The 12398-nt window shown below is 43.6% G+C and overlaps 1 protein-coding gene across 1 annotated transcript; it reads right to left on the reverse strand.

The window, feature by feature from the left end:
• Positions 1–312: 312 nt before the first annotated feature.
• Positions 313–12240, reverse strand: LOC106605131 (smad nuclear-interacting protein 1). Its single transcript, XM_014200476.2, has 4 exons — positions 11934–12240; positions 2814–2937; positions 2026–2642; positions 313–1575 (listed from the first exon to the last, which is right to left on the reverse strand). Exons 1-4 carry the CDS (start codon positions 12098–12100, stop codon positions 1296–1298), a joined length of 1188 nt encoding a protein of 395 aa, XP_014055951.1. The 5' UTR covers positions 12101–12240; the 3' UTR covers positions 313–1295.
• Positions 12241–12398: the final 158 nt, after the last annotated feature.

Genomic DNA, 12398 nt, shown 5'->3' on the forward strand with positions numbered 1-12398 from the left:
TACCTGAAAAAATGCAGTGTGGTCCAGAGTTAAGTTTGAGGGGTCTACGCGATACTATTACTAATGATATGACAGAAATGTATGAGAAAATGTTACTCACAATGCAGGCGAGGGTAATAAAACTGAAATAACCGTGGTTATCAGAATTTTGGGTACATTAGAGTTTGTAGAAGTTGCAACATTTACCTCTGGTTTATCACTTGATGCATGTGGCTTACTGTAAGGTTACAATGATTTACTTGACCATACAGTAAACCATCAAAGGAATGGCAGATGTAAACCTGAACTACGAACAAACATCAACAAAACTAATAGTCTTTCACAACCTTTATGTACAATACAAAACATCTAAAATGGAACTACAATGTAGATGGTGTCTGAAAAAGTAAAAAACAAAATTGTCTTTGTAGTAGGAATAGTCATGCTTAACAGTGTGGTATGATCTTTCTCCAGAAACCTCCATAGGCTAGTCAATTTGGTGGTAAAGACCGGACAAACGAGAATACACTGCGATACACACGTTTTTCCTACATCACAAGAAACACACATTTAAAGCAGATACATATACGCCTATGCTTTCTTTACTCCTTGTTGCAACGCTCAAACCCAAATACAGTACACCATACGATGAATCCAGCGTTCACACTCAATACATCCAGTGTATTTACAGTTAAGGTCTGGACATAATCTATTGCTGAAGGCTAGCCTTACTTTGTATTCAATGTTGTATTCCAAAAATATAATAACAAAATATTTATTTTGTCAAGGAACTTCTTTCTGGCATTGAGCACTTGTGTTGAACGTATGCAGTCGGGGGGGGGGTAAATCAACCACACTACTGATCTTATACTAATGTCCTGAGAATAGGGAGTACTGAGACTGGTTACTGCAGGTTAAAGCAGGCTTATATGACCGCCAAATAGAGACCACACAGACTTCTCCTACCACTTTTTTTATTTGTTCCATTAACCCTGAAAGATGCTTAACCCAACACGCCATCATGTCAGGTCATTGTTCCATTTGTGTTAAGGAGATGGCCAACAGGTGGTAGGCATCGGTGAGAACATTATTTTCCCACAATACACTTGATGGGATAATCCATGGCCCTGTCAGAATACTTGAAAGAATGCGCATTTCCTTCCTTGTTTCCCCTGAGGTAAGCACATATTTATAAGTGACTGAATAGGTTTAACTAAGCAAAATCCTATTACTTTCAACAATCCAACCAATTAAGATCTGTGATTACTTAAAAGGAAAGTAGGATGGAAGGACGCAAGTCAACTATTCGAAAAGGCTCAGAGGTCTTGCATTCCCTCGTCCAGGCCCTCGTCCAGGCCCTCGTCATCTTCCTCCGCCCTGGCGTCCACCTCAGCCGTGTCGGAGAACTCATGCAGCAGGACGTACTCGCGGCTACTGAAGCCAAACTTGAGCACGTCCTTCTCCTTGAGCTCGTAGTAGCGCTGCGCCTCGATGCGCTGGTTGTTCAGGTAGGTGCCATTGCCCGAACCTAGGTCAATGATGTAGGGCTTCACCCGCCGCCCGCCAGTTCCATCCGAACGCGTGAACTCCACCAGCCTGGAAATCAGCAGACACAGAACTACATTACCCAGAGGTTGAAAGTGTCCCAACTCAGAACTACATAGCCTAGAGCAGGCCTGTCCAGGCCTATCCAACACTGTTCCTGGAGAGCTACCGTCATGGAGGCTTTTGCTAATCATCTGATTCTAGTTATTAGCTGGTTGATAAGCTGAATCAGGCTAGTTACAACTGGGGTTGAAACAAAAACCTACAGGTGGGCAGCTCACCAGGAACAGGGATGGAGAGCCCTGACCTAGAGATTGAAATCACAAACCCAACAGAACTACATTAACCAGATGTTAAGTGTCAGACTTCAAGAAAATGTTGGGAAGATGGGAAAATGGCATAATTTCAAAACATAGAGAGATGATTTTCGAAGGATTAGCAGCTAAAATAACGTCATCCCGAGGGCCTGATTTGAGCAACCAAGTGATTGTCAGATCTCACCTGTACTGGAACACTGCGTGCTGTTTGGAGCAGGAGGGGTGGTCGATGGGGATATCAGCAATCTTCCTCTGCCGCCCCATAAGGTAGGCACTCTGCCTGTGGACGTACATGACCGGGAGCTGCTCATCGTTCTTGAAGGGGTAGAGTCGCCACCTGCGCTTAGGGATGCGAGCCTCGGGGGGCTCGTTGTACTTGATCACTTCCCCCCTGAACGTGTTGGTATCTTCCGTGAGTGCGCCAGAGAGTTCAAAGTTGGGCTTCTCTTTATCAACTGGGGGGCTGTCTTTGCCCTCGCCCCCCTCTTGGGTACCTTGTCCGAAAGCTTGTCCCTCACCGTTGTTCTCCTCAAAGCGGTGCCGGTTGTCCCGTCGTTGATTGTCATGTTGCTGTCTCTCAGCCTGCTGCTCCTGGAAGGAGCAGGATTCGCGCTCTCTGGGCCTGTCCCCACCTCCACCCCGCTCTCTCTCACCTCGTTTTCTCTCCCTGGGTCTGTCAGAATCTCTGGGTCCGTCAGCCTGCTCCCACCTACTTCGCCGCACTGGTGGCTCCGAGGGCTCTGGCTTGTCGTTGCGGTCACGCCTTCTACGGTCATCGGCACCGCGGTGGTCATCCTGCTCCTGTAGGGGAGACAGTGGGACAGGAGAATTAGCCTGATTCCAGAGTCAAGCATAGGGCCAAAATTAGTAGGTAAAGTGTTACTATTTAAAGAAGATATTTGCTGAATTAAAATTTTACATGAATGCATTTCCCCAATTGTTACATTTACTCATAAGTAGTGGCAGAATCACCCGCTTTATTTTGACATCGGCACTGCGGGGAGGGCTTCGGCTCCTGCCGGTGTTTTTGGGCGATCTGTCTCGTCTTCCCAACGCCCTTCTACCTGGCGAATGACCTTTTGTCCTGGGTGGCGATCTAGTCAATCAAATCAACAGGGAAAGGCTTTAAGTCCAATAGTTGAGTAATTTAACACCAAGGATAGCTAGCTACAACGGACAGCTCCTACTGGATTATTCTCTGAGCGACATCTGACAAATAATTCGTAATACAGGCTGGCCTAGGGAGTCAATCATCCCTGTCAATGGCCTGCTTGGGCCAGTGAGATTTTTTGTTGTTGTAATAATGCTATTTTCAATCTGGGCTATATAATTGATGAAAAACAAAAATTCCCAAAGCTGTTACTTCTTTATGTACATTATTTATTACACGCACCGCACACATAGCCTTTGAGAGGAATATAATCTGTCGGGCAGCAAGAGGATGCAGCTCTCAACTCGTTGTCACGTAGAGCAGCTCACAGAAGAACGACAGCAGTAGGGAAGACGTTCAATTTATGACAACTACCAGTAAAAGCTAAGGCAACAAATGGGTATGCAAACCAGGTATTTAAAAAGTTTGGTCCGAAGTCATGGTTAAATCCCTGCGATGCGCAATTCAGTCATGATGATTTGTTTGAATGAACATTTCTGAATGCTTTCCAAAAAAATTAAAAAATATCAAATTACAATTAGGACTGCTATGTAGATCAACCTGGCAGAATGATATCAATTCTGATTTTGATCAATTGGGCCAGCATTTGTTTTGCAAACTCTGGCATCAAATTTAGGCTACACTGTACAGTACAGAAACACCACTAGCCAAACAACTGTCTCTTGGCTAGGTGCGCAATTGAATTGAAAGGCAACTACTCCCCTCCCCCAACATCACTTATGAGGTCTGGAAAAAAATGTAGTCCCCTGATGTGGTTTATGCGTTGTTCCGGACGTAGAACGTCATATTTTTATGCTTTTCTATAAAAATTTGAAAATGTGTGATTTTGAGAGTGAAACCCTGACAAAAATAGGAAACTCAGAAACCGGGAATAACAAAACTGGGAAAATGGAATTTAGCAAAAGATAAAACTGATTTTATAGGGTCCTATAGTAGCCTGCTGAATGTTCAAAATCGCTAACAATAATCTTTTTGAGATTACGGTAAGATTCTTTCCCTCTAAACAATCAATGTAAACATTAAATTGTCAAGTTAAAATGCAATTATTAGTGTATGGAGGGTAGGTTATTATAGGCTACTTGCTCAGCCCGCAAAATATGTATACAATTACGTGATATTGAAATTATGCGCACATTATCCTTTTCACGTGAGATCTTGGCCCGGGACAGTATATAATTTTTCCCATTTGTGCCAGCTTTCAGCTGGCACTGGGCCGGTGTGCCACTGGCAAATGTACCATTTATAGCTAGTCTGATTTAATCAGGCTGTAATACAGAATTAATTGGTATATACAGCCTGAAACTAATGACTGCAAAATCATGTAAAGGTTCCTTAAAACTAACTTTACCTCGTTCCGAACCATATACCTACCGGCTCTCTAAAAAGTTGGGTAAACTATACCTTCCTGTGGATATTTTCTCAAATTTGGAGAAAATGAAGAACAAACCACTCAGGCAACCAGTAATGTTTAAATGTAATTTTATTAAACATTCTGGAGACATTAGTTTCGGGCTCTGTACCAATTAACTGTATTACTGCCTGATTAATCAGACTAAACACATACAAGGCCCTCCCTCGTCCTCCCTTGGGCAAATCCGACCATGACTCCATTCTCCTGCTTCCTGTTAACAAACCAAAGCTCAAAAAGGAGCACTAGTGATGTGCTCAATACAGAAGTGGTGGGAGCTGGCGCAAGGCTACAAGACTGTTTTGCTAGTACAGACGCCCGTGATGTGGCAGGGCTTGCAGACGATAAAGGATTACAAAGGGAAACCCAGAGTAGCCCAGCGATGCAGAACTCCCAAACAAGCTAAATACCTTTCATGCTCGCTTCAAAGAATAGAGCACTGTGCCTTGCTTGAAAATCCATTTTTACAGATGACTGTGATATAGCTCTCTGTGGCCGATGTGAGCAGAATGTTTAAAACAGGTTAACAATCACAAGGCCAGAATACCAGGGCACGTTCTCAAAGCATGCGTAGACTACCTGGCAGTGTCTTCACAGACATTTTCAATATCTCCTTGTCCCAGTCTGTAACCCCAACATGTTTCAAGCGGAATACCATTGCCCCTGTTCCCAAGAGATTCAAGGTATCCTGCCTAAATGACTGTAGCAATCACATCTGTAATTATGAAGTGCTTTGAAATGCTGGTCATGACACACATCAACCCCATCATTCCACACACCCTAGACCCACTCCAATTCGCATACCGCCCCAACAGATCCACAGACCGCGTAATCTCAATTGCATTTCACACTGCCCTCTCCCACCTGGACAAGAGCGGAAATAATTATGCGAGAATGCTTTTCATAGACTACAGCTCAGCGTTCAACACCATAGTCCCCTCCTTGCTCATAACCAAGCTAGGGGACCCAGTGACTGAACCCCTCCCTCTGCAACTGGATCCTGGGTAGGCAACAACAATTCTGCCACGCTAACCCTCAACACGGGGGCCCCTCAGGGGTGTTTGCTTAGTCCTCTCCTGTACTCCCTGTTCACCCACACAGCTGCATGACCGTGCACGACTGCAACACCATTATCAAGTTTGCTGACAACAACGCTGGTAGGCCTGATCACCGACGAGTCAGCCTACAGGGAGGTCGGAGTCTTAGCAGAGTGTGGTGCCAGGAAAACAACCTCAACATCAGTAAGATCAATGAACTGATTGTGGACTATAGGAGAAAGAGGGGAGAGCATGCGTAGTTCCTTGGTGTCCACATCACTAAGGACTTAACACGGTCCACACTAGAGGTCAACCGATTAATTGGAATGGCCGATTAATTAGGGCCTAGTTCACGTTTTCATAACAATCGGAAATCGTTATTTTTGGACGCCGATTTAAAAAAAATAAAAGTCTAAAAAATGTAGTTAACTTGGCAAGTCAGTTAAGAACACATTCTTATTTTCAATGACGGCCTAGGAACGGTGGGTTAACTGCCTTGTTCAGGGGCAGAATGACAGATTTTTACCTTGTCAGCTCAGGGATTCAATCTTGCAACTGTGGAAGGACCACCAGAGGGCAGGCTGGGCTCACGGATAGTAGCCCAACAAGGCATGTGAGACAAGGTAACCAGAGGCAATTAAGCACAGCTGACCGTACTAATGAGATATTCACATTCCTCTACAAGAGAGAGGATGGAACCAGCAACAAGGGAGGAAGATAAACTATCTCTGGAGAATGGCTACGGAGAGAGGTGCTATCCAAGAAGATCCATTAAGACGGTGACGAATATGTGATTGTTGTTATAGTTTGAAGATAATCGTAATGTGATCCTGTGTCATCTAAAGAAGAAGATGCATGTTGTTCCTTTGGAGATTCTCAATTGACTGTGTCGGAGTGTTTATTGTTAGGAATCCCTCAATAGAGAACTGTGTTGAATCAAGAAAACCTACTCTTGACTCGTTTATTCCACCTTTCCGCTTTAGAGTGACACCAAATGACTTGGTCCGCTCACACAACCTTACGTTAACTAGTCCAACGCTCTAACCACCTGCTTTACATTGCACTCCACGAGGAGCCTGCCTGTTACGCGAATGCAGTAAGAACCCAAGGTAAGTTGCTAGCTAGCATTAAACTTATCTTTTGAAAAACAATCAATCATAATCACTAGGTAACCACACATGGTTGATATTACTAGTTTATCTAGCCTGTCCTGCGTTGCATATAATCGCTTAGGTACACGTTGCTCCAACCATAAACATCAACGCCTTTCTTAAAATCAATACACAAGTATATATTTTTAAACCTGCATATTTAGTTAACCTGTTAGGGCTAGGGGGCAGTATTTACACGGCCGGATAAAAAAACGCACCCGATTTAATCTGGTTACTACTCCTGCCCAGTAACTAGAATATGCATATAATTATTGGCTTTGGATAGAAAACACCCTAAAGTTTCAAACTGTTTGAATGGTGTCTGAGTATAACAGAACTCATATGGCAGGCATAAACCTGAGATTTCATGCAGGTAGTGGCCTGTCTGACAAGGTGTTGTTGTTCTTGCCTCTGTTTATTGAAGAGTCAGGATCTTAGCTGTAACGTGACACTTCCTACGGCTCCAATAGGCTCTCAGAGCCCGGGAAAAAGCTGAACGATGTCGAGGCAGCCCCAGGCTGAAACACATAATCGCCTTTGCCAAGTGGCCGATCAGAGGACAAAGGAATTAGGCGCGTGCCCGAGTCGACCCCATGCTGTATTATCTTTCGGCTGTTTACCTAATTGCAGATTCCCGGTCAGAATATTATCGCTTTTTTACGAGAAAAATGGCATAAAAATTTATTTTAAACAGCGGTTGACATGCTTCGAAGTACGGTAATGAAATATTTAGAAATCTTTTGTCATGAAATGCGCCGTGCGCGTGACCCTTATTTACCATTCGGATAGTGTCTAGAACGCACGAACAAAACGCCGCTGTTGGAACATAACTATGGATTATTTTGGACCAAACCAACATTTGTTATTGAAGTAGAAATCCTGGGAGTGCATTCTGACGAAGAACAGTAAAGGTAATAACATTTTTCTTATAGTAAATCTGACTTTGGTCAGGGCTGAACTTGGTGGGTGTCTAAATAGCTAGCCCTGTGATGCCGGGCTATTTACTTAGAATATTGCAAAATGTGCTTTCGCCGAAAAGCTATTTTAAAATCGGACAGAGTGCATAGAGGAGTTCTGTATCTATAATTCTTAAAATAATTGTTATGCTTTTTGTGAACGTTTATCGTGAGTAATTTAGTAAATTGTTAGTGAATTCGCCGGTAGTTTGCGGGGGGTATGCTAGTTCTGAACGTCACATGCTAATGTAAAAAGCTGGTTTTTGATATAAATATGAACTTGATTGAACAAAACATGCATGTATTGTATAACAATGTCCTAGGTGTGTCATCTGATGAAGATCATCAAAGGTTAGTGCTGCATTTAGCTGTCTTCTGGGTTTTTGTGACATTATATGCTAGCTTGAAAAATGGGTGTGATTATTTCTGGCTGGGTACTCTGCTGACATAATCTAATGTTTTGCTTTCGTTGTAAAGCCTTTTTGAAATCGGACAGTGTGGTTAGATTAACGAGAGTCTTGTCTTTAAATAGCTGTAAAATAGTCATATGTTTGATAAATTGAAGTAATAGCATTTCTAAGGTATTTGAAAATCGCGCCACAGGATTCAACTGGCTGTTATGTAGGTGGGACGATTTGGTGCCACCTAGCCCAGAGAGGTTAATATTGCCTGCTAACATGAATTTCTTTTAACTAGGGAAAATGTGTCACTTCTCTTGCAAACAGAGTCAGGGTATATGCAGCAGTTTGGGCCGCCTGGCTCGTTGCGAACTGTGAAGACTTTCTTCCTAACAAAGACAGCCGACTTGGCCAAACGGGGATGATTTAACAAAAGCGCATTTGCGAAAACACCACAATCGTTGCACGACTGTACCTAACCATAAACATCAATGCCTTAAAATCAATACACAGAAGTATATATTTTTAAACCTGCATATTTAGCTAAAAGAAATCCAGGTTAGCAGGCAATATTAACCAGGTGAAATTGTGTCATTTTGCGTTCATTGCACGCAGTCAGGGTATATGCAACAGTTTGGGCCGCCTGGCTCATTGCGAACTAATTTGCCAGAATTTTATGTAATTATGACATAACATTGAAGGTTGTGCAATGTAACAGGAATAACGTTTTGTTTTCGCGATGATAGTTTCCGGATTCGACCATATTAATGACCTAAGGCTCGTATTTGTGTGTTATAATTAAGTCTATGATTTGATAGAGCAGTCTGAGCGATGGTAGGCCGCAGCAGGCTCGTAAGCATTCATTCAAACAGCCCTTCGCAATGCATTGCGCTGTTTATGACTTCAAGCCTGTCAACTCCCAAGATGAGGCAGTGTAACCGATGTGAAATGGCTAGCTAGTTAGCCGGGTGCGCGCTAATAGCGTTTCAAACGTCACTCGCTCTGAGACTTGGAGTAGTTTTTCCCCTTGCTCTACATGGGTAACGCTGCTTCGAGGGTGGCTGTCGATGTGTTCCTGGTTCGAGCCCAGGTAGGAGCGAGGAGAGGGACGGAAGTTATACTGGCAACACTAAAGTGCCTATAAGAACATCCAATAGTCAAAGGTATATGAAATACAAATCGTATAGGGAGAAAGTCCTATAATTCCTATAATAACTACAACCTAAAACATCTTACCTGGGAATATTGAAGACTCATGTTAAAAGGAACCACCAGCTTTCATATGTTCTCATGTTCTGAGCAAGGAACTTAAAGTTAGCTTTCTTACATGGACATATTGCACTTTTACTTTCTTCAACACTGTTTTTGCATTATTTAAACCAAATTGAACATGTTTCATTTAGAGGCTAAATTGATTTTGATGTGTTAAAATAAGTGTTCATTCAGTATTGTTGCAATTGTCATTATTATAAATAATAACATTTTTTATTATTATTTTTTTTAAATCGGCATCGGCTTTTTTTGGGGGGTCCTCCAATAATCGGTATTGGCGTTGAAAAATCATAATCGGTCGACCTCTAGTCCACACGCACACCCACAGTCGTGAAGAGGGCACGGCAGCATCTCTTCCCCCTCAGGAGGCTGAAAAGATTTGGCATGGGCCCTCTGATCCTCAAAGTTATACAGCTGCACCATCGAGAGCATCTTGACAGGCGGCAGCACCTCTTGGTATGGCAAATGCACCGACCCGTGAGCGCAAAGCACTTCAGAGGGTGGTGCGGACAGCCCAGTACATCAGTCAGAGGAAGGCCTGAAAAATTGCCAAAGACTCCAGCCACCCAAGCCAAAGACTATTCACTCTGCTGCCGGACGATCGGCTCTCAGACGGCTCTGAGACAGCTTCTACCCCCAAGCCATAAGACTGCTCAATAGCCAGTTAATGGTACCAGAACTGTCTTGCACTGACCCTATGCACACTCACTAGACTACATACACATTACACTGACACTCCCACAGACATTCACACAGACAATACAAACACACACCTCTACACTAATTTGCTGCTGCTGCGCTGTTCTTTATTTTACTCTTATTATCAATCTTGATGCCTAGTGACTTTACCGTCTTCATGTGCATATCTACCTCATAGCTCGCACCTATGCACAATGACCTGGTACTCGCTGTACATACTGTGAAATAAAATAAAATGTTATTCCTCACATGCGCCGAATACAACAGGTGTAGACCTTACCATGAAATGCTTACTTACAAGCCCTTAACCAACAATGCAGTTAAGAAAATCTCCTAAATAAACTAAAGTATATATTAACAATATCAGATAACAAAAATGAGACTTTATACAGGGGGTACAGGTACCGAGTCAATGTGCAGCAGGGGCACAGGTTAGTCAATGTGCAGCAGGGGCACAGGTTAGTCAATGTGCAGCAGGGGCACAGGTTAGTCAATGTGCAGCAGGGGCACAGGTTAGTCAATGTGCAGCAGGGGCACAGGTTAGTCAATGTGCAGCAGGGGCACAGGTTAGTCAATGTGCAGCAGGGGCACAGGTTAGTCAATGTGCAGCAGGGGCACAGGTTAGTCAATGTGCAGCAGGGGCACAGGTTAGTCAATGTGCAGCAGGGGCACAGGTTAGTCAATGTGCAGCAGGGGCACAGGTTAGTCAATGTGCAGCAGGGGCACAGGTTAGTCAATGTGCAGCAGGGGCACAGGTTAGTCAATGTGCAGCAGGGGCACAGGTTAGTCAATGTGCAGCAGGGGCACAGGTTAGTCAATGTGCAGCAGGGGCACAGGTTAGTCAATGTGCAGCAGGGGCACAGGTTAGTCAATGTGCAGCAGGGGCACAGGTTAGTCAATGTGCAGCAGGGGCACAGGTTAGTCAATGTGCAGCAGGGGCACAGGTTAGTCAATGTGCAGCAGGGGCATAGGTTAGTCAATGTGCAGCAGGGGCACAGGTTAGTCAATGTGCAGCAGGGGCACAGGTTAGTCAATGTGCAGCAGGGGCACAGGTTAGTCAATGTGCAGCAGGGGCACAGGTTAGTCAATGTGCAGCGCTATTCTATTTTATTCCTCCTTACCATTTAATTTTTAAACCCTGCATCAATGGAAAGGCTCATAAGCAAGCATTTCACGGTAAAGTCTCCAGTGCTTGTGACAATTTTATTTTAATTCTAGCTAGCTCTCACGGTTTCCAGTCAACTAACATTAAATGAGACTTAGCTAGCTAATTGAGGGGAAACTAGGCAGCATTCTGCTTTGACCCCACAGTTCAGTCATTTACTTTGCCCACTACCACCTCATGTGAACTAGGTACAATCCTGACACCGTTTTAACGTTTAGAAACGTCAATAATCATCACTTCCCATACGTCTCTCAAAACATTTGGCATTTATCCATCAGCGAGAGAGAAAAAAACACTTAATCTAACAGTTTTGCAGATCCATTCGGCTTTGGTAGCCTCCACCAGATGAAACTACACTTCAGCTACACTTCCCGAGTTATGCTTACACACAGGTGTTGGGATGGAGCATGCTAGCTAGATAGCACAGGTGGTCGGTCGCCTCGTCTTCCGTAAACAAGCACTTTAACATGGAGATATTTCAGTGTGGGTACACTAACCTTAACCCTATCAAGGCGTGTATCAATTTAACATTTTGTTTTTTGAAATTATATGATACTAAAAATAAGGTCCTTATACTTCCGCCAGCGATGCGTTCCAAAAGACGCCTTTGTCCAATGACTTGTGTAATACTCCAAACTGAGTCAAGATCAAGGGCTAATTGAGGACTGACGTTAACGTTCCAAGACTAACGCATAACAATAACGCCTACTAGTTAGCTAAATTGTTAACTAGTTGCTATTATTGATATTGTGTAAAATCATGGGCTTGCAACCCCACTGTGTAATTTGTGCTCGCTAACTACAATACCATACACCCATGAAATCAGGCTAGCTACCTGCTCGTTCGTCTCCTCTGCGGCGGTGGGCTTGGACTGCCGTTGGACCCCGAACTCGAGCGGCGTGATCTCTGGGGCCTAGCAGGGCTCAGTTTCTCTTGTTTGATTTTCGGTTTTGAGTCCCGCACAGGGGATTCCACTCTTTTATGCCGTCTCTCTTTATTCATTATGAAACTCAACCAATCGTTGTTAATCGACGAAATAAAGTTCACAGCGAATACATATGTATAAAACGTGAACAACAAACTCAACTGCAAACGCTGAGAAAGTTTCCTATTGTGCGCAAGGAAACGCGTTTCCGCCTCCGGCAGAACGCTATATATATTTTTCACCGTGGCTATAGACTACTTCACTTTAGTTCCGTTGTAATATTGCAGACCTATTCTACCATATTTTCAATGAGGTCATGCACCTACAAATGTTATAATTAAATGTACTTAATTTTCCTTTCCCAATTCATAGCAT

Source organism: Salmo salar, chromosome ssa05, assembly GCF_905237065.1.
Source record: "Salmo salar chromosome ssa05, Ssal_v3.1, whole genome shotgun sequence".
Taxonomy (NCBI): Eukaryota; Metazoa; Chordata; class Actinopteri; order Salmoniformes; family Salmonidae; genus Salmo; species Salmo salar.